This window comes from Ostrea edulis, chromosome 6 (genome assembly GCF_947568905.1).
Source record: "Ostrea edulis chromosome 6, xbOstEdul1.1, whole genome shotgun sequence".
NCBI lineage: Eukaryota > Metazoa > Mollusca > Bivalvia > Ostreida > Ostreidae > Ostrea > Ostrea edulis.
In genome coordinates, this window is record NC_079169.1 from 90,136,322 (window position 1) to 90,161,029 (window position 24,708).

Genomic DNA, 24,708 nt, shown 5'->3' on the forward strand with positions numbered 1-24,708 from the left:
ATGCCTGCCATTTGTGCCAGTCAGTCCAATGGGACTGGCCGATTTTTTAAAACTTCAATGTGGAAAACCCACTTTTCTAATCTTGAACATGCATTAGGTACTCCTCTGCAGATCTGATATCAGGGGAACCCGATTACCGGTAGTAAATATAGATATTGCGTACCTGTTACAGTATTGTCTGAGGCATATCAAGTTAAAATCTCATTGTTTTATTTGAATAACACCAATTAAATTTGTTTAATAAATTCTGAAGTGGTAAATTTTGCTGTGGACTGGTTGAAATTATGTCTTATCAGTGCAACTGTGCTGGTGATATATAAAGTTATGTATAGTTTCCAAGTCCTGTTAAATTGCACAATTCTAAAATATTCAGAAAATCTGCATGTTTTAGAGATAAATCCAAGTTCTGATCTTCATACTATACATAAATGTCACTTGTTTGAGGTGATGTTTTAGGGTTTATTATTAGAATTGATGATATCACTCAGGAATTCAGAATCTGAACAATTCAAATTGAATTGGTGATATCACTTATATACATATGTATTGGATTAGGTAATATCATTTAATGAAATGGGTGATGATCTCTTAATGGTAACAAATGCCAACAAACAGTGATCAATCTCATAACTCCTATAAGCAATACAAATAGAAAGTTGGGCAAACACGGACCCCTGGATATACCAGAGGCGGGATCAGGTGCCTAGGAGGAGTAAGCACCCCCTGTCGACCGGTCACACCCGCTGTGAGACCTATATCTTGATCAGGTAAATGGAATCATCCATGATCAAAACTAGTGGGCAAAGAATGGCCTAACAATTGGCATGAAACACGTCAGACAGCATTTGACCCTATGGTAGGTTGTAATGGCAAACTAGATCATTATAATGACCATAGAATTTGCGAAATGCTGACTTCAAACAAGACTTGAAACCCCAGCACCATTAACTTGTTTGTCAGTAGCCTGCCTTGATTTAAAAACTGACCATACACAGAACAAGCTCGTGTATTGAATCAGTTAAGAGATATAAACACCATATGCAGGTGATAATGGAATATTGCTACATAAAATATGGGAAGTTGGTAATGGAGAAGCTGAAATCATCCCGTTTGTCATAAAGTTGAGTTTTTAGTTTGCCGTTAATATCTAAATTTGACTTTGTGAAATCTTATGACACCACAAGAGGTTGGAACTATACTTTAACAGCCATAAAATAAATACATTAATATTTCTCTGTTAAAGGGGCCCCAACTCCATCAAATAATCAACGAACTGGAACAAAACTCAAACTTAATCTGTAACTCATCAATATACACTTGCCTACAAAAAATTTCAATTCAATGTCTCAAGGGTAAAACTATATGCCTGACCACTTTGTGGCTGGGGCATAAAAAATTGGTTCTGCATTTTTTAGATTCCCATTTGCATAGAAAGGACTGTATCTGACCTTAACTTACATGCGAGGGCCAGAAATGGCAATATGGCTTTACTCTGTTCGTTAATTATCTTCACCTTTCATGCCAATTAAGTTTCCCCCACCCTGGAGTCAGAACCTCAACCCCAGCAATTAAATTTACAATTTTAGTAGAGGCCCTACATGACTATATTGATTTCGTTTTTTAGCTCACCTGAGCTGAAAGCTCGTGAGCTTTTCTGATCACCCGTTGTCTGTCGTTTGCCTGTCTGTTCATCTGTAAACTTTTCACACTTTCGACACCTTCTCCAGAACCATTGGTCCAATTACAACCAAACTTGGCAAAAAGCACCCTTGGGTGAATGGCTTTCAAGTTTGTTCAAATGAAGGAAAAGGGGAGATAACCACAAAAATTGGGTGGGGTCATTTAAGAATCTTTTCAACAACCACTGGGCCAGAAGAGCTGAAATCTACATGAAAACTTCCTGACATAGTGCAGAATCAGGTTTGTTAAAACCATGACCCCAGGGGTTGGTTGGGTTCACAATAGGGGATAAAAATTTTACATGCAATTTAGTTTTTAGGGAAAATCTTTAAAAATCTTCTCATGATCCACTGGGCCAGGAAAGTTAAAATTTACATAAAAGCCTCCTGACATAGTGCAGATTCAAGTTTGTTAAAATGATGTATCCCGGGAATAGAATGGAGCCACAATAGAGGGTCAAAAGTTTTACATATAAATAGGTAGGGTAAATCTTTAAAAATCTCTTCTCAAGAACCATTGGGCCAGAGAAGTTTACATTTATATGAAAGCTTTCTTACATAGTACAGATTCAAGTATGTTAACATCACAGACTCTAGAGCTGAGGATAGGGTAGGACCACAATAGGTAATCAAAGCTTTACGTAGGGAATACAATGTATCTTCAAAAATCTCAAGAACCATTGGGCCAGAAAAGTTTACATTTACACGAAAGCTTCCTGACATAGAGCAGATTCAAGTTCGTAAAAATCATTGCCCTTGGGGATAGGTTGGGGCCACAACAGGGATAAAAGTTTTATAAGTGAATATATACATAAGGAAAATCTTTAATGGGCCAAGGTGACTCAGTTGAGCAATGTGGCCCATAGCTAGGTCTCTTCTCTTTAATATGTGCAGTGGTAGAGAATATAAATTATGAAAACTTTGCAATTTTTTACTTGCCAATTAGGCTCCAGGAGTCCTGAAATTAACAACTTGCGTCTCACTTGCCCAATATGCTTCGTGACCAAATTGGTAGTAATCAAGATTTAGTTTAAAATGTTTAATTGCTAACGGATGCAGACCGATATCAATAGGTCACCTGAGCAACTCAGATGACCAAATATCTGTGTACAAGAGAAGAACTGGCAAATTTATATTTTAAAAATATATCGACCTGGACACATTAGAAACATGCAGCTACATTCAGGACACGAATGTAGAATTTACATTCATTTTGCTCTTTGACAATAAAATGCAGAGCATAGTCTGTAACTATGTTATGATTACGAGATTTCTTTCACAGCCACAAGAAATTAGGTCATGGCTATAGCATAAGTAGCTGTTGCTATTAAAGTGTCATTCTTTTTGTATACTCAGTAGAGTTAGTTTATCGTACATCAACCATATTCCTCAACTCGTGAAATAGTAAAATAAATAAAGATTTCGATGTGTTTAAGCTTTTGCAAAAATTGAGCTTTGGAAGTAGTCCAATTTGATCCAAATTCTGACTTCTGAATTTGAAATTAGACTTCAAAATCAGTCAAATATACGCCAGCAAAATTACAACTGTATGTCTAGCAATGTCATTAGTTGACTGTGCAGCATCTCCAATATGCCAACATCTTTTCTTTTTTAAATTTTAATTGGCTCGATCGCAAGCATAGTTGTAGTCCGCTCATTATCTGGAGAACCTTCTACAGACATCAAGCTTGCATACAGCTTGGTTGACCATCATAGTTTGTAGATATCTCTATGCATTTCGAGATTGGTGCAAAGGACACTGGATGAAACTTCAGTGTTGTCCACTCAATGTCATTAGTACCCTTTGTTTAACAACAACCAATTTATACACAGGTCGGTAATGACTAACAGAGGACTCCTATTGATTCTAAGGTTTTTCTGGCCGAGAATCCTTAGTTATATGGTCACAGCGGTTAACCCATACAACTCCCCTACCCCAACTTTGGTTGAACATTTTTAACAACAATGGTCATTTGGGGGGAGGGGGGGTGGGTGCAGAAAAGGTACCATATTGTATTGCAACCCCAACTTCCCTTAATAATCTCTGGAATCTGGATCCACCCCTTGGTCAGGGTTACACTAACGAAAATCATGTCAAATGTTCCCAAGGTAGCATGCAATTAAATGGCAGTAGTGTGATCAATAACTAGAGAACCCTTGAACCAGTGGTCATAAAATTTCATAAGCAGGTTGGCCGTATAGTGAAATTTTTCAAGCATCGCAAGTTCTTTTTTCATGCACAACTGTCAAGCAAACTATTGTCCAACTGATATTGCTGTTGGCTACTAGTACATGGATCTTCAAACTTCTCGGGCACAAAGAATCAGAATGTCAAGAAAATGAAGCCAAGGAGTTTTGTTGGACTTGGTCATTCATGCAGCATTTGTTGTTCTCAACTCAAGTGCCCCGTGTTAAACTAATTCAAAGTTCAGGGTTGATACAAAGGTCATTTAATTAGATTTCCATCATATATCCATAAATATTACATCAGGATAGCAATCTTAAAACATCACAGAAAATAAAATTAAATTCATATTTTTATTAAAACAAATTTTAAACATCATGACATACAAACATTACCAAAATAAATGCCCAGTGTTACTAATGGTACTTTTGAAAAAAGTCTTACACCAGCAACACCACCTTGAATTCTTGCAGCACTTGTACATTTGGAGAGAAAAGAAATCTGGCCCCTTAAAACACATTTTACATTTCCAATGTTTTAAAGAATTTTAGAACATGCATAATCTAAAGCACTGAAAATCAACTCCTATTCTTAATGTCCCGGATCTTTCTTAAGGACTTGGCACTTTTTCACAAACAGCACTAAATCTTTCATACATTTTGCCACTGACAATATATACAAGAGTATTCAAGATCTGCATATATTGTAGAGATATTAATAAATGGTTTACTCACTAAAACCTGGCCAACACAACTCCAACATTTAAACCAGCTGTTGGCAAATCTTTACCATACAAGTACCAATTGTTTAATTAGTTCCTTTCCAGCCAACAACATTGGCAGTAGAGAGTCTGCTTAATGGTTTTTATCTACTGATGGTGGTCAGTTTCATGCAGTTTCCCCCCACGACATTCAACATAAAATAACAGAATATATGGTCAATACTTATGCATCAGTATTGTTGAAAAAGGAAAGACGTTGTGGTACACCATGTTTTCACAAATATTGTGCTTCAATAGAAACCAACAATAAGTATATAATAATATAACAAAAATAACTAAAAAGTAATGAGATCAACTTGATTTTTTTTTTTTACTTTATCTTTTTTATTTCATAAAAAAAAATTCATAAAAAATATATGAATTTAAAAACACTAAATAATGCCATGATTTGATGAACACAATATATGGCACACATATTTGCTGCACACTAAAACCACTCTTTCCCTTCTCAACATATAAACCCTTACATCTTTCAGACAAGTTTTTCTGGTTCGTTAAAATATATTTCTATCTGAAAATCCCTCCCTTCTAGAGGATCAGAATTCATTTAAAAAAGATATTTAATCTCTTCCTGCATTTTTAAACATCAGAAAACACATTGCATAGTATTAGTAAATGTAATTATCGTAAAAATATCAAACCCACCTTGTTTTCTAAAGAAATATAAAGTATACCAGAATATTCCAACCCCTTATATTAAAAAAAAAAAAATCACTAATTTCCAAAAGAAAATATTCAATGATAGACATGCCACACATTGCCTCATTTTTCTCCTGATTTTTTTTTTAAAAATATAAATACAGTATTGGAACTATCAACTGGATTTCTTGGTCATTTTTAAAAGTTCTGTTTTTAAATTTTCATTTTCCTCCTTCAGTTTTCCTTGTTCCGCTTCTAGTTTTCGAACCACGTCCATATCAACGAACTCTTCGCCGCCGCTGCTCAGTGAACCAGAACTATCATCTGCCGTGTTATTATTGCGCTTGCTTCGTCTCTCAAACCGCTTCTGAAGTCGGTCCAGTTTCGTTTCCATTTCTATATAGTCCTTAATTAATTCGTCCTTGCTCATTTTCTGCAGCCTCTCTGCATGCATACTATCGTACGTCTCTGCAAATTCTTTTTCCATGAATTCTTCCTCCTCCGAATACATTTCCTCTGAACTGTCACTCGTGGATCCGCTCCCATCGATCGATTCCCGAGAATTATTTCTGTCAAGCAATCCGTCTCCAATATTTGGATCCGCCTTTCCATGATCTTCCATGAGAAACTGGGTCGTGTTATAAGGCGCTATGGGGTGGCCATGTGCGAACGCCTCTTCGCGTTTCTGAGTTGCTCGTTGCGTCTCCCTCTCTTCAAGCTCGCGGCGCTCGTTCCAGCTTAACTTTTCGTACGGTTTCCATTTTCTGTGATGTTTTCCGCCTTTCAGACGCCTCCTCCTCTTCTTTTTCTCTGCTGCATCGCACTGATTTTCCGACTCACTCCCTTCGAGTACCTCACTGTTGTTTTCTATCCCCCGGGGCTCCACACGAGTGTCTTTCCTTTGTTGACATTCGCGGGGGCTGCCATTTTCCCTTAAAACGGAGGTCGAGTCCGATGCGGAATGGATAATAATTTCTTCCGAGCTAATATCAAAACTGTCACCCTGCGCTGGGCCCACTATCATACTTGCAATACTTTTCATTGACATAATTTGCAGTCCTATAAATGCTTCTTCTAAAAATAGCACAAAAATTAATCATTATATTGACGTGGAACCTTTAGATTTCGTTGTCCGTATGACAACTAACAGCGGAGAGGCAGTCTGGGTATATATAGTTGAACTGCACTGTATCTCTACGCATCACAATGTAGGACTAATGTCAAATATTTTAAAGAATATTTCGAAAGCTGAACGAAATCGTCTATCAATACCTTGTCATTTGATCGTTTCTCTGGAAAACCTCTTGAGAAACACTAATGACACAAAGAAAAGAGGAAAAGAAAGCAACATTCATGTAAATTATAATTGTTGGTGTTTATCATTGAAAGAAAGTAGTTCCATATTTTTTTTTCACCGCGGAGGAATATAGGAAAGGGCAATCACTCTAATTTCTAGTTTGTGTGGTGCGAATTGGAGGAAAAGTGGTAAATGCTGTCCTGCTTGTAGATCAAATTCTATTTTCAAATATTTTTGTGGTCGCTCTCTCCTTGCACAATTCCCCAAGAATGTATGAAACCCATGTAGTGCTAGATGTGTTTTAGATATTAACTGGACATTACAAGTTAATCGACGTGTACGTTATAAATTAGGCCCTAAAGCACAGGTGCTTGCGAGTTGGGTCTTAACATATTAATTACACATCTAATCTTATACACATGTAAATATTTTTTATTTTTTTTTACACATGTGTAAGGTTAGATGTGTATTGATATATTATGACCCAAGCATCGGTGGGGGAAAAGTGTGGATAGGGTGTAAATCCCCCCCCCCCCCCCTCCCGCTTCTATCAAACAATAATTGAATTCCCGCCGCGCCAATCACCTTCACAGGTCGTTCTATGTACACTACATTAGTATCTCACAAGAGGTCATCTCAAAAGTTTACAGAAAGTAGAAAACGACGTATGGGGGTGATCGGCAGGAAAATCATATATATTGGATAAATTATTGGTTCTTTTATATTGTATAGAGAGAGAGAGAAGGGGGGGGGGGTGTACATAAGATCCACACTTAGGTGCTTGTGTTGTAAACATGTACATATGAATCATAGACTAAGTATTTTGAAGAAAAAAGGAACTACACATTGAAGTGTGACAGTCTATCAACAGATTGGTAGATTAGTATTGATTTTATTTTTACATATCAATGTAAATGACTAGTGTGTGTTCAATGAAATGGACATACCTAAGCAGCGAGATGAAATGAAATTAACATCATAATTTTGCAATTAAACACTAAATGATTAGCTCAATTAAGAAATAATGCATTTATAAGCAGCAACTTTAAAAGATAGATCTACATGTACCGGTACAGTAAGTATAATTAGGGTGATTTTAGGCCTAACTTGTCTTTTCAAATTCAGATCTATAGACCCTCCTGCACGCAACGAACTATTTGACCGGATCTGAGCGCCTTATTGTTGGTTGAATAAAATCACAATCACCTTGTACGTATTGGACTATAATATTCTGGAATTTCTATATCTATTGCTTCTATACTTCTAAATGATAATTATGGACTCGATTTTTCGTCCGTTATTGCTAGAGAGCTGTCTTTTGCTTTTATGACACACGTTGTACCTCACGGTAGTTTTCATATTTGAACCTATTTTTAACTATTGCGGTTGATGCATAATATACACTGAAATATGAATACAAAACACTTTCCTCCTTTTTATCTCGGCCGTATTGTCACTGCCAGTTGGGAGTCCCTATCCAGATTCATACGCCATAACGTAATATTCTTTGTCTTTAGTTGATATATACCATCTGCTCTTCTCTTTCCACTATTTTTAATTGAATTGAATCAATCTATATTCATTTGTTGGATTTAATATAATATCAAAGGAGAGCTTGATAAAATTTCTAAACTATTTCACTTACATTTGGAGACATCACATTTATGCACTATTCAGTATACAACTTCCATGCACTTTCAAACAATAAACAATCATAACAAACCCCCTTGTAATAAATAATGATACTTTTTACTTTACTCAATTAAGGCTTCAGAACTCCAACGTCTGATTTTTACTTCCAAATTCTCTGTCATTATCTTACTCCACTCGTGCATTCACGATATATAATATCTAGTACATGTATTGTATTATCTAAATGGGTTTCACCAACACCAACAATGTCATATCCAAATAGTTCAGCCGCAGTTATAAGGGGGGGGGGGGGGGGGGGGTAATCTACATACATTGTTGTGTACTACACTTAAACTCTTAGTATGTACATACATACATACATATTTTATTTTCCAATGAAGGGCCCTCAAGGGGCAGCATGAAAATACATACAAATAATGTACATATACAAGTAAAGAAAGAAGTGATTACATAACACATAGTTATATACAAATACAGTGTCATATATTGTTCAAAATAAATTTTCCAGTTATATTTAGAATGGATGGCTCTTCAGAACATAGTATGTAAATGAATTTTTGTTCATCATTGAGTTTGGTAAAATTTATGAATTTGAGGGCCCGGAATTGGGTTCAATAATTGCACATTTCAGTAAGCAGTTAATAACCAGTGACTTAATTATGATGCTAATTGTTGTAATTTCGAGAAACTGTACACTACACCAACTAATTTTACCAAATCTAATGCCACAAGTCCGTAAACACAGTCACCAGTATCACAATGAAAAAAGATTTGACATGGAGAAAAGGCATCACTTATGTGTGATGAGAAGTGTTATTTACACGTATTCTATGTTGATTTTTTTGGGCAAAGGGTGGTTTAGAGACTCGATATCAATTTTAGGCATATACCGCATGGTGTGTACTTTCACTTTGAAGATTAAACATCTTGATGTGTAGTTGTTACCGAATTTGTGTGTCAATCTCTCTCTCTCTCTCTCTCTCTCTCTCTCTCTCTCTCTCTCTCTTGTAAAATATACACCTGTCATGTCGTAAACATGTACCATTTACAAATTACGTAATACACATTATATACCTCTGAATATTTATAGATGACAGAATCAATAATTCACTACGTGAAACGAATTGTATGTTTGCACCAATACACATTTTTAGCATATACCCAGTTCTTTGTGCAGAGTACATTATGATACATTTTTGATTATATAAACGACACACCTTTTTTTTCTTTTTCAAATTTATTGTGTATAACATCATGAACATCAAACAACTGAATATTTATTATCAAAGGGCAGACCACTCTAAGCGCAACCTGTGCACAGCCCTATTCCGGATTTTTGTAATGATGTTAATTTTTAAAATACATTAAAACATAATGAGAAGACACGTGCATTATAAATCTATAGTTGACTGGCAAGACAAGGTCGCCCCTAGGAGCGAATCGCGTGACTATGGGCGTATGGCATGAAAATGACGACGGTTAAAGTCAACATAAGGGGAAATTCAGAATTTCCCCCCAGGATTAAATCTATCTACAATGGTAGTTCTATGTGCGATAGAAGCAGAGTTCTGAGAACATTGACTAAGTTTTTTGTTTGTTTGGTGTGTTTTTTTTCAATCAAAATCTTTCCTACCGCCAAAACATTGTGTTCTCTGCTTCTTTGCACGAAGAACTACCATTTATAGTATGGATTTGAATATGAGCAAATCCTTCAAATGTTGATATAAGTTATGAGACAATTCGTTATTGACAAAAGTGTTTCTTATTCGTTTGAATTTTCCCATGTGTTTACTTTCGTCGTCATTTTCCCGGGTAATAGCTCATGCCAAAGTCACGTGATTCGCCACCGTGTTTGAAAAAAATCAATAAGGATCAGGAAAAATGTCATTTCATGCATCAAGCGCACGATTCATCAGCAAATCTAAAAATAATGCAATATTTCATTACGGAGGTACAGATCAAACCTACGATAGTCAGAAAATGTGACGTGTACCGGTAACTAGTAACCATGAAACCATCGAATATCCTAGATACCATGATTCTTCTAAAGATACTGTTAAATTCGCGATTTTGAATTTTAATACCTTGAAAAATATAACCGACGAAACGTAAATCCCTGCATTTTTAATACATCGGCCTACATATGTACTGTAAACTTTCGGATATGTTAAGCTTTGTGCAAAATGTACCATTAAACCACCCGTTTTCAATATTGCAAGATTCTCAAAGATCGAGCGCAGACAAGTGACAAGTGAGTATATTTAATTATAGTAATAGAGGTGTACATCACGAAAATCATCAATTTTGATTTATACCGCGCCGCCTTTAGGAACAAAACTCGGTAGAATGTTTTAATGTTTTTATCCAACTGAATTATGTATTTATTGGCTAATGCATAACTAGCTGTCCCTGAATTAACTTCATCTTGCACATGCAAAGACCAAACAAACTACTGTTGCATTTGAGAACATTATACAGATGTATAAATATGACAAAGACTCGTTAAGTGCTCATTTGAATCTATATTCAATAACTAGTTATATTAAATTCACCCGTTATGATACAGATGATTTAACTTAATTCGTGTACTTTTTGAGGTAGACAACTTTCACTTTCCGTTATTTTTACTTGCAGTGTCATGCAAAGTAAGATTACATTAGGTGAGACTCCCGTGGGGACCCGGGTTAGAATAGGTCCTCAGTATCCCCTTGCTTCTCGTAAGAGGCGACTAAATGGGACGGTCCTTCGGATGAGACAGCAAAAACCGAGGCCCCGTGTCGCAGCAGGTGTGGCAAGATAAAGATCCCTCCCTGCTCAATGGCCATAAGCGCCGAGCATAGGCTTAAATTTTGCAGCCCTTCACCGGCAGTGGTTACGTCTCCATATGAGTGAAATATTCTCGAGCGGGACGTAAAACAACATTCAATCAATCATCAGGTGATAAGGTGACTGCCCCCTCCCGTTTTGTTTAGTAGTACTGAATAGTAAGATTGAACTGCACGATTAAACCCGTGTAAGGAAGGACAAACGAACCCCTATTTAAGATTTTGAAGTTTGAACATTTTCGTTAGGATTTTTTTTTTATTTTGGGCATTGCACACCCCATATTTGGTCAAACTGTTGATGTTTATTTATATTTTTGTTGTTGCTTGTGAAGAATTTTTAAGACAATTGTGAAGTGTCAACTTCTGTTAAAACGGATCTTAGTCGTAAGATACAGTTTTTATTTATAGTTTTGTGAAAAACTGAAATCCATACATGTACGTACATGTACATAATCACACTTTGAATTTAAAACAAAGAAACAATTCAATTGTAATTGTTAAGCTTTCGGCCGCCATCATTGCTAGATATCTTATCAATGTTTTTACATCACATTTCGAATCTGATGGACATTTATAGCCTTCAGTTCCCTCTGTAGTTAATGAAAAATAGAGCCTTCATTTATGATGTTATTGAATGAGAACTAGCATATGCGGATCCAGAAATTTAAATGGAGGGGATTCAACTATCATGCCTACAAGTTTTTAATGTAGTTAGCTGAGGGAGGAGGAGTGTTTGCTCCCTACTTCTTATAAACGAAAATTCCGGGATGAAAATGTCTATTTTGGAATCGAAATACAATGTACATGTATTGAGCATGGTTGTAAAAGGGGATAAAACCAGTGAACTAGTTTGTCCAACTTGGGTATTGCTTAACGTTGTTTGTTCACTCAGGAATTTGCGAATCCCGTTCCAGTTTCTATTACAGCCGAGTTTTCATATTGTTAAGATTCAAGACTTTGATATGAATGAAATTTACTATATTTCTGTCGTGTATCTTGTGAATGTCAATTTCTTCTATTACCGTTAATTCATGCTATATCGGATATTACCGTTAATTCATGCTATATCGGATATTACCGTTAATTCATGCTATATCGGATATTACCGTTAATTCATGCTATATCGGAGGAAACAAGTTGTAGTAACTGATCGTCAAGGAATAAGGCTAAATCACAAACATTTCGATGTCCGATTTATATACATGTATGCTAGTAATAAATGGTGTATTGTATACTAATATCACTAAGAAGAATTCATTATTTAAGAATAAAACGCCATTTTTACAGTAAAACAAATGCAACAGAAAGGAGAGGGGAGTTCTAACCCCCTGGCCCCCCTCCTCCTCTGGATCTTCGCATGGCTATAGCATAGATGTATAGCTTTAAAAACAGTTCGTGGATACTCATGATTTTCTGGATAGCATGAGAGAGATTTTTGTCGCGAATGTCTAAATAGTTAATGCTAATCTACATCTAATACATGTATCTAACAAAATAAACCTTTGACGTCAAAGGAAGAATATTTATCATAATCATATGCAGTGACATACTACAAAAACAAGGTCGTTACTAAGGGTACAAAGGGATTATCGGGGAGCTGCAATACGGCACAAACTGCAGACTAATTTAATTATATTTTGGAACGAAAGACATCATGCAATACCAGGACCCAATTAAATCGGATGTCTTGAACTTTGAGGCGATATATGAAGTTAGACGCAAATCTCAAAACACAAAAAGACAACGATCTCTTTCAACTACACACACCAGTACTATGTCCTCCTGCACAGCGTATGTTTTCAGACATTGCAAATATCAGACAATGGGAATAAAATTCTGTTGGGCAGGGCACGGTCCTCAGACAGGGGTGGTTATAACAGTTAAACGTCGTCTGAACTCGCAAGATATATCATCGCTCAAGCCGGCTGTTGTCGAATAACTTGCTGTTCTTGAGTGTTGACCTACTTATTTAAAGTTTTTTTTTTAAATATATTGTTCTAAATTTAGATAAACTTGTCCTTAATCTGTTTTGCACGTAATGCTAAATCATATGTGGTTTCTTTAATCATTGCTCTTTTGTCAATCGATCTATACACGCAGAAAGTCGAAATTAGCTGCATCTGTATATGCAGCTCAATAAACCATTAATGCATTTATTCAATAACTATAAAACAAACATTGCATAAATGCCATAACTGACATCTCAAGGCAAGACAAAGATTGTATTTCATTAATCAAACCAGTTAGTATATAGGTCCCTGCACATGCATGCGTATGTTTAGGTATAAAATCAGTTTATGCAATGTACATAATTACGCAGAATGATTAATTACATATACATGTGTTTACACGTATACACATTTCAAATATTTATTTCTGTTCACACTCTCTTGCAAATCTTTACAGAATACGATGAATAAAAATGGTTCGATATCCCGATTCAATATTTATAATGATTAATATTCTAACTGGCCGCACATGATCCATCAATTTAGTCAGATACCCACCCACAGCTGATGGTGAACCCCGACCTGTTCTACACATCTATACCGTGATGAATTGAATAGAAGCCCGCGTACGGCGTAGTTTGTTTACAGGCGTGTTCGCACACTGGATTAAACCTGAATGTAGTGTAAGGACGCTAGCTACTTACTAGACTACATGTCGATGTACAACACACCTGCCAGAGCAATGCTGCAAGACCGACTATACGTGCGTTAACAAGTGCTGCTGATTACATGTGTATTGTCAGACCAGTTTAACGTACGACACAGACATGAAACATACATACATATTATGATTTTGAAGTACACTGTACATGTACTAAGGATGTGTGTAATACTGTATACTTTAATTACTGCTTACCATATATCACTACATCTTAAGTTTAATTTGTTTCAAAGTCGAATGTCTTTAATTTGGAAACATTGAAGTACGTAAATAAATTATAAAGTTGACATTTCATTTCCCGACTGATCGAATATTCTTTGCTTTGTATAGTAATCCGTGTCAAATGATTTTTAAGCTATCTTGGATCCGCGCCTGAACCATTGACCTAGAAAAAAAAATCATGACAATGAAGTATGTAATATCTTACATGTATTTGTGTAAACAAAACATGTTAAAGTTTACTATTAAGACAATAAATAACTCCACGAAAATAATGAGGCTCTACAGCGGAGATTTTATTACCCTTCCAAATAATGATTCACAAAAAATTGATTTTCCAGTATAACACTTAATATCTACTCCGTATGTAGTGTTGGGTATAATGTAACCTTGACTTATTCCGTGGTAAAATGTTATAATTACGGTGAACAGTAAAGACGTAATAATATCATCTTTCAATTTCCCTTCCAGGGCCTTTAATCAAGTGTTAAAATGTCGTACATGTATAGATATAGCCGACACAATTTCCTGTTGTTGTTATAAGGACAGGTGCTGCTAAAGTAGACCAAGCCAGGAGTGGGTTCAATTCAAATCAGCTTAAAAGTAGAAAACATAACACAGTTAGTAATCTTTTTTTTTGTTTTTTTTTTTTTGCTGGCTTGTAACGTAGACCATCACAGAACCGTGACACGTGACCTGTATATGGTATCTGACGCGGACACGCCTGCGATAGCAACAATAGTTTAGGACACGTGTCAAAAGTTTTTAAACTTTGCCGTTATTTTTGCCAATTAGAAAAACTTTTTCCGGACACTTCCTATTCAAGCATGCGTAAAATTGTGTAAAATAATTTTTAAACAACAGACATTTAGTGAATAACAAACATATGGTGAGTATACATATGATATGTTCACTTTGCCAGTTTAATAAAGTTTGGAGGAAAACCATTCATTTATCTATTTTGATTATTGAAGTATACCTTATGTACAAAGGACATTTAAAATGTCTGAATCCACCCCAATACTAGTAATTGCCGGAATTTAAATTTCCCATGGAAGAGCTTCATTGTTATATACAATCCAATTTTACACCACGTATTGGGGAGACATGAATAGGGGGATCCACCTCTCAATTTTCCAGCCCCTTTCCCCATTTCTTTTTTTTTTTTATCTTTGTTGGGATTGAAATATGATATTCAATATTAAAATGGCAGTTATTTCACTATCACATATCATAGAAATGGGATTTTTGCGTCATATTGACTTGTTGATGTGCATTTCTATTATACTCACAAAATTTCAATACAGTGCGCTCCGAGCAAGGCAAAATTTCAAATGTTAAATACAGCCCTGATAAAAACATTAACCTCCATTCAAATACCAGTAGTTTTGCATTGACACAGATTTGTCCGTTCACCACTCATGAAGTGTCCCTATTTTGTTTAGTTTAAATGCCGTGGCCTTTGTAGATAGAAAATCTAAAACAATTTATGTCTTCGATAGAAAGACAAAAAGAGACAGACCAAACACAAATAATTCATTTCATATCGAATAACAGAAAGAGACAACCAAAACAATTCAAATCCAATAACAGAAAAACACAAACCAAAATAATTCATATCCAATAACAGATAAACACAAAGAGACAACCAAAACAATTCATTCCAATAACAGATAAACACAAAGAGACAACCAAAACAATTCATATCCAATAACAGATAAACACAAAGAGACAACCAAAACAATTCATATCCAATAACAGAAAAACACAAACCAAAACAATTCATATCCAATAACAGAAAGAGACAACCAAAACAATTCATATCCAATAACAGAAAAACACAACCAAAACAATTCATATCCAATAACAGAAAGACACAAAGAGACAACCAAAACAATTCATATCCAATAACAGAAAGATACAACCGAAACAATTCATATCTAATAACAGAAAGACAGAAAGAGACAACCAAAACAATTCATATCCAATAACAGAAAGACACAAATGGACAACCAAACAGTTCATATCCAATAACAGAAAAACACAACCAAAACAATTCATATCCAATAACAGAAAAACACAAAGAGACAACCAAAACAAATCATATCCAATAACAGAAAGACACAAAGAGACAACCAAAACAAATCATATCCAATAACAGAAAGACACCAATGGACAACCAAACAATTCATATCCAATAACAGAAAGAGACAACCAAAACAATTCATATCCAATAACAGAAAGACAGAAAGAGACAACCAAACAATTCATATCCAATAACAGAAAGAGACAACCAAAACAATTCATATCCAATAACAGAAAAACACAAAGAGACAACCAAAACAATTCATATCCAATAACAGAAAGACACAAAGAGACAACCAAAACAATTCATATCCAATAACAGAAAAACACAACCAAAACAATTCATATCCAATAACAGAAAAACAAAAAGAGACCAACCAAAACAATTCATATCCAATAACAGAAAGAGACAAACCAAAACAATTCATATCCAATAACAGAAAGACACAAAGAGACAACCAAAACAATTCATATCCAATAACAGAAAGACACAAATGGACAACCAAACAATTCATATCCAATAACAGAAAGAGACAAACAAAACAATTCATATCCAATAACAGAAAGAGACAACCAAAACAATTCATATCCAATAACAGAAAAACACAAAGAGACAACTAAAACAATTCATATCTAATAACAGAAAAACACAACCAAAACAATTCATATCCAATAACAGAAAGACACAAAGAGACAAACCAAAACAATTCATTTCCAATAACAGAAAGACAGAAAGAGACAACCAAAACAATTCATATCCAATAACAGAAAGACACAAATGGACAACCAAACAATTCATATCCAATAACAGAAAGACACAAAGAGACAACCAAAACAATTCATATCCAATAACACAAAGAGACAACCAAAACAATTCATATCCAATAACACAAAGAGACAACCAAAACAATTCATATCCAATAACAGAAAAACACAACCAAAACAATTCATATCTAATAACAGAAAGACACAAAGAGACAAACCAAAACAATTCATTTCCAATAACAGAAAGACAGAAAGAGACAACCAAAACAATTCATATCCAATAACAGAAAGACACAAATGGACAACCAAACAATTCATATCCAATAACAGAAAGACACAAAGAGACAACCAAAACAATTCATATCCAATAACACAAAGAGACAACCAAAACAATTCATATCCAATAACACAAAGAGACAACCAAAACAATTCATATCCAATAACAGAAAAACACAACCAAAACAATTCATATCCAATAACAGAAAGACACAAAGAGACAACCAAAACAATTCATATCCAATAACAGAAAGATACAACCGAAACAATTCATATCTAATAACAGAAAGACAGAAAGAGACAACCAAAACAATTCATATCCAATAACAGAAAGACACAAATGGACAACCAAACAGTTCATATCCAATAACAGAAAAACACAACCAAAACAATTCATATCCAATAACAGAAAAACACAAAGAGACAACCAAAACAAATCATATCCAATAACAGAAAGACACAAAGAGACAACCAAAACAAATCATATCCAATAACAGAAAGACACCAATGGACAACCAAACAATTCATATCCAATAACAGAAAGAGACAACCAAAACAATTCATATCCAATAACAGAAAGACAGAAAGAGACAACCAAACAATTCATATCCAATAACAGAAAGAGACAACCAAAACAATTCATATCCAATAACAGAAAAACACAAAGAGACAACCAAAACAATTCATATCCAATAACAGAAAGACACAAAGAGACAACCAAAACAATTCATATCCAATAACAGAAAAACACAACCAAAACAATTCATATCCAATAACAGAAAAACAAAAAGAGACCAACCAAAACAATTCATATCCAATAACAGATAGAGACAAACCAAAACAATTCATATCCAATAACAGAAAGACACAAAGAGACAACCAAAACAATTCATATCCAATAACAGAAAGACACAAATGGACAACCAAACAATTCATATCCAATAACAGAAAGAGACAAACAAAACAATTCATATCCAATAACAGAAAGAGACAACCAAAACAATTCATATCCAATAACAGAAAAACACAAAGAGACAACTAAAACAATTCATATCTAATAACAGAAAAACACAACCAAAACAATTCATATCTAATAACAGAAAGACACAAAGAGACAAACCAAAACAATTCATTTCCAATAACAGAAAGACAGAAAGAGACAACCAAAACAATTCATATCCAATAACAGAAAGACACAAATGGACAACCAAACAATTCATATCCAATAACAGAAAGACACAAAGAGACAACCAAAACAATTCATATCCAATAACACAAAGAGACAACCAAAACAATTCATATCCAATAACACAAAGAGACAACCAAAACAATTCATATCCAATAACAGAAAGAGACAACCAAAACAATTCATATCTAATAACAGAAAGAGACAACCAAAACAATTCATATCTAATAACACAAAGAGACAACCAAAACAATTCATATCTAATAACAGAAAGAGACAACCAAAACAATTCATATCCAATAACAGAAAGACACAAAGAGACAACCAAAACAATTCATATCCAATAACAGAAAAACACAAAGAGACAACTAAAACAATTCATATCTAATAACAGAAAAACACAACCAAAACAATTCATATCTAATAACAGAAAGACACAAAGAGACAAACCAAAACAATTCATATCCAATAACAGAAAGACAGAAAGAGACAACCAAAACAATTCATATCCAATAACAGAAAGACACAAATGGACAACCAAACAATTCATATCCAATAACAGAAAGACACAAAGAGACAACCAAAACAATTCATATCCAATAACACAAAGAGACAACCAAAACAATTCATATCCAATAACACAAAGAGACAACCAAAACAATTCATATCCAATAACAGAAAGAGACAACCAAAACAATTCATATCTAATAACAGAAAGAGACAACCAAAACAATTCATATCTAATAACACAAAGAGACAACCAAAACAATTCATATCTAATAACAGAAAGAGACAACCAAAACAATTCATATCCAATAACAGAAAGACACAAAGAGACAACCAAAACAATTCATATCCAATAACAGAAAGACACAAAGAGACAACCAAAACAATTCATATCCAATAACAGAAAAACACAAAGAGACAACCAAAACAATTCATATCCAATAACAGAAAGACACAAATGGACAACCAAACAATTCATATCCAATAACAGAAAGAGACAACCAAAACAATTCATATCCAATAACAGAAAGAGACAACCAAAACAATTCATATCCAATAACAGAAAGACACAAAGAGACAACCAAAACAATTCATATCCAATAACAGAAAGAGACAACCAAAACAATTCATATCCAATAACAGAAAGACACAAATGGACAACCAAAACAATTCATATCCAATAACAGAAAGACACAAAGAGACAACCAAAACAATTCATATCCAATAACACAAAGAGACAACCAAAACAATTCATATCCAATAACAGAAAGAGACAACCAAAACAATTCATATCTAATAACAGAAAGAGACAACCAAAACAATTCATATCCAATAACAGAAAGACACAAATGGACAACCAAAACAATTCATATCCAATAACAGAAAGACACAAAGAGACAACTAAAACAATTCATATCCAATAACAGAAAAACACAAAGAGACAAGAAAACAATTCATATCCAATAACAGAAAGAGAAAACCAAAACAATTCATATCCAATAACAGAAAGACACAAATGGACAACCAAACAATTCATATCCAATAATAGAAAGAGACAGACCAAAGCAATCTATGCCCCCGACAGGAGGATATAAACATCTAGACCAAAATAATGTATGTTCCCCAACAAAGCCATGAAGAGACAGACAGACCTATACATATTTTATGTCTCCCGACGGCAAAACTCCAAGGGACGATCATGCCAAAATAATTCACGTTTACCAATTGACGCAGAATTTATGTCACTTGTCTTAGAGTTGATGATTTCTCTACATTAGCGATTGATTTGTAAAATGGGAGGATTCGGTTTAGAATATGTCCTCAGTACACCTTCAGAGGCGACTAAATGGGGCAGTCCTTCGGATGAGAGCGCACAAACCGAGGTCCCATGTCATCGCAGGTGTGGCACGATAAAGATCCCTCCCTACTCCAACGCCTTACGCGCCAAGCATAGGCCAAAATTTTGCAGTCTTTTACCGGCAATGGTGACGTCTCCATACGAGTGGAAAACATTCTGGATAGGGACGTTAAACAGAACAAAACCAAACCAACTCATCGAATGAAACGTAAAACAATACACAAACAAACTTCTACAATAATGAAAAATACGCAAAGACACGGACAGACAGACCAACGCAATGTATATATTCCCTGATAGAAAGACACCAAGGGACAAATAGACCGACACAATTTGTATATTCCCTGATAGAAAGACACCAAGGGACAAATAGACCGACACAATTTGTATATTCCCTGATAGAAAGACACCAAGGGACAAATAGACCGACACAATTTGTATATTCCCTGATAGAAAGACATCAAGAGACAGACGGACCGACATAAGTTACGGTCCCCGTCAGAACGAGACGGACATTCCAAAGAAAAGTATGTGACGGAACGACACTGGTGTAAAGACACAGACGAACCAAAATAATGTGTGTCTCCCTGCAGAAAGACCTTAGAGACAGATAAACGAAAACTATTAATGTTCTCTTACTAAAAGACACAATTTTGTTTCCAGACTGAAACACAGCAATGGGCAGACCAAAACAAGATACACTTTAATTTTTTCCCTATATAAAACTAATACAATCTAAAACGTTTCAACTGTTAAATCAACTCTCACACTCGTGGTCTATTGACCGGTCAATGGTTTTCGAATTGTTGACCGGGCAATAGTCTGCTCTATTTCTATTGGCTACACAAGTCACGTAATTATCAATCTGCTGCTTTTACGTAATGGCGAGGTTTATTAATTTTAGTGATGATGAGATACAGACTTTATTAGATCAAACGGAAAGCAGGAATACGAAAAATATTATCAACGTTGCGAAAAATATTTTCGAACAATATATCAACGAAATGCTTCAACAGAATTACGATGATATACAAGATATACCTGCCGAAGAACAATCTAATTAAAATTAGATCCTTTGATCCGCTCATCTACTATCGCTACACAATGTCCTTGTGTAGCGATAGTAGATGAGCGGATCAAAGGATCTAATTTTAATTAGATTGGCCGAAGAATTTACTCTTGTTCGATGAAATTTTATTGTAACGTCAGGAATCGCAATGGAGAACCTTATGCTAAGAAAACAATATTTTTTCTCAGGTACGGTTTAAAGAAAACATTTGAAAAAAACCGCACAAATTTGACATTGTAAATGACGACAGATTCAAGGAGGCCAACAAACTTTTTCATGCTTTTTTGAAAAAGCTGAAAATGGAAGGGGGTGGTGAAAGCAAACATGAGGAAATTAATTCCGAGGAAGATATAAAAAAAATTGTATTCAACCCATACTTTATCGACTAAAGACCTTAAATCTCTAGGTGTTTTTTGAACTAATGATGTTTTTGTGTAACCGCGAAAGAGAAAACCGCCGCACTATGACCAAAGAAGATTTGGTAGTAAACACTGATGCTAATGGGAGGAGATATGTTGTAAAAGTGAAACCAAGGCTCACTAAAAATCACCAGGGTGGAACAGATTACGTGGATGATGGTGGCGGTAGGATGTACGAAAGAACAGGTAAGAAACTAGTAAAAATGGATATGAATCAGTGTTATACTTAGGGCCATTTCAACACGTTTCACAGGGGATTGATGTCAGCCTGTCTATTCCATAAAATAGAAATTAACAACACTTTTTCCAGATATATATTGTGGCATGTATATTTCACTTGTTGCACACTTGAAACCAATATCAATTTAAGGTGGGCCGATCCTCAGGTGACTTATCAATATTAATGGTTAAAAGTGGAAAAACTGTATTAATTTCCACTCAATATAGTTTAATCTAACCAATAACCAAATAAAATGTGTATGTTGCCACCCTTTTAAAGATGCCAGACATACAAAAACAGAAGCATATATCAACATTAAAAAAATCGCACATTTTCGTTAAATAGAATGATGAAAATTTTAAAAAAAACTTGTTGAAATGACAAATTTTAAATTTTAAATTAAGAAATCTGATAATTCATAGATATATAAAAATTAATTGTTGATATTAGTGAAATCATTGTCATAGACATGCAGTAGAGGAAATTCCAGCATAGGAGTTATTGCCCTTGACAACATTTTTTAAAATTATAAATAATTGATTATCTATGGAAAATAAAAACTTTTTCCGTATCAAAAGTTTACCAGATTTTTTATTTTATTCAGTGAATAAAATTCCTGTGAAAGATATATTTCATGCGAAAAATTTGATTAAATAAAGATTTTGCAAAAACCTATGACATCACATGAGGATCAATCAACCTTAATTTTGTTTTGTGTGAGCTAGATATTTATATCATTCAGAAAGTTTTCTGTCTTGTCTTAATCTTATTTATATGAACTTAATAATTGTACAGAGGTAGGTTTTAAAAAAAAAAACCACTTATTTTAGTTCAATTTTATTCTAGGAACCCCATACTGCCCTGTTCTAAGCTTCGAGAAATACCTGACGAAATTAAATCCAGGTTGTCATTTCTTATGGCAACGGCCCAAGAGTTTTCAAGCTGAAAGTGAGGATCCATCGATTTGGTATGACAACATGGTTCTGGGCAAGAACTCCCTCGGCCAAATGATGCAGAATATAAGTAAACAAGCAGATCTTTCTAAAGTGTACAGTAATCACTGCATTAGGGCTACCTGCATAACTCTTCTGGATGAAAGTGGGTATGAAGGGAGGCATATTATGACTGTCTCAAAACATAAATCGAAAACAACTTTAAAACATTACGTCTCAAAAGCACGGGAGAGAAAGAAACGCGAAATGTCTAACGCATTGGCAGAACAAGTAATCCCACAGACAGCACCAGCTCCAGAAGTGATCACTGCTACAAGCTCTGATAATGCGAATTTAGAAAATGTTGACTTTCTAGAAATAGATAGTCAGGAATTAAACAATATGATGGTTTCTGTGCTTGAACAGAATTCAACCGTTGCACAGTCTAACATTCCTGAGCTTAGCACCGTCAATAACCAAATCACGTGCGTTTCGAAAGAAAATGTTTGTCCAAAATACAGTTTTAATAACTGTTCAGTCGTTATTAATGACTATGGTGGAAAAAACTAAAAGTTAAAAAGCTAATGATTACAAACACACCCTGAAATTTCAACCCCAGAATAAAATCACAGCTTCTGTAGTTTCTGTTCACGTGGACCTTGTTGTTATATTTACATATATATTGTTAAAATTCATGAATAATAAACGTTAATTGATTTAATTATATTTTTCGATCTTTCAACAAGTGGATACGTTGATAAACGTACACAATCAACAAACCATGTGTTAGTAAAACAGCCTAAAAAATTAAGGTGTATAGCGAAACGGTTATAGACTGGGTCCTCGGACAACAGCTGTTTTGTTTGACCCTCGAACGGATCTGTTGCCCAAAGCCCTACCTCGAACCCAGTCAATAACTGTATAATGTCCACCGATCTTCGGTGGATCACAGGGACATTAAATTCTGAACTCTCTATTTAGATTCTCATCACAGTTCAGAACAAAATTTGTTTTTACATACTAATTGTGATGTAAAGCCTTCAACACAGGTCTATAATGGAATACAGTACAATATACATGTATTGCACGATTATGAAGATTTATTCACCCCAGAAAAATCGAATTCATGCAGGTAGATGAATGAAATCCAATTTACACTTTACAACAAATTCGGACCTGGATTGTACGACTAAATACTAATAAAATTCAGAATTTTACTGGATGAGATGGAGATATGAAGATTTATTCATCCCAGAAAAATCGAATTCATATGAATGCAGGTAGATGAATGAATCTAAAATGTTCACATAAATGACAGTACATGTGTATTTAGCTTTACGGCGTTATAAAGATTCAAGTAAGGTTTATTAATGAAGACTAAGAATTGTGACACATTTAAATGTATATAAATGTACTATTCGTTTAGTGTAGATATGTCATTAAATTAGCTTTCGGTGAAGTGCCACAAATCTATTAAGGTCATATCCGAAAGAGTGGTGACTTATACTTCGCTTGGCAAACGGGTGACTTTGAACAATACCTTGAGCAGTGACTGTCGCCGGGATTGAGATTTGAACCCAGACCTCCTGGCTGCAAAGTACGCTAACCACTATGATTACGTGAATTCACCGATTAATTATGTTGGGTTTTTTCTTTGGTGGCATTATTGGGAAAGGACAGTGATTTTTCATTCTCGACAAAAAAGGGCAATGCATTACAATTTGAAACAAGAGGCTCATGAGTTTGAATATTCACCTGAGTTAGACGTGTTACATGTTATGCACGAACTCTGAGAACAGAAAGTTTCACACGTCAGTCTTTGTTTATCACTGATCTAATATGATAGTAATATCTGCAAAACAACCTCCTAAATAGTCATGCATTAAGTGTTATTCTTGTTTTGATCCGCCACTTGCTTTTTTTCCTTTCTGTTGTTGCGTCAAT

General features: G+C 34.8%; 1 protein-coding gene across 1 annotated transcript; it reads right to left on the reverse strand.

Moving 5' to 3' along the window:
- Positions 1-4,203: 4,203 nt before the first annotated feature.
- On the reverse strand, positions 4,204-6,681 carry LOC125683679 (protein HEXIM1-like). The gene has a single exon (XM_048925118.2). The coding sequence runs from the start codon at positions 6,330-6,332 to the stop codon at positions 5,460-5,462; it is 873 nt and encodes a 290-aa protein (XP_048781075.1). The 5' UTR covers positions 6,333-6,681; the 3' UTR covers positions 4,204-5,459.
- Between the last annotated feature and the right edge of the window lie 18,027 nt (positions 6,682-24,708).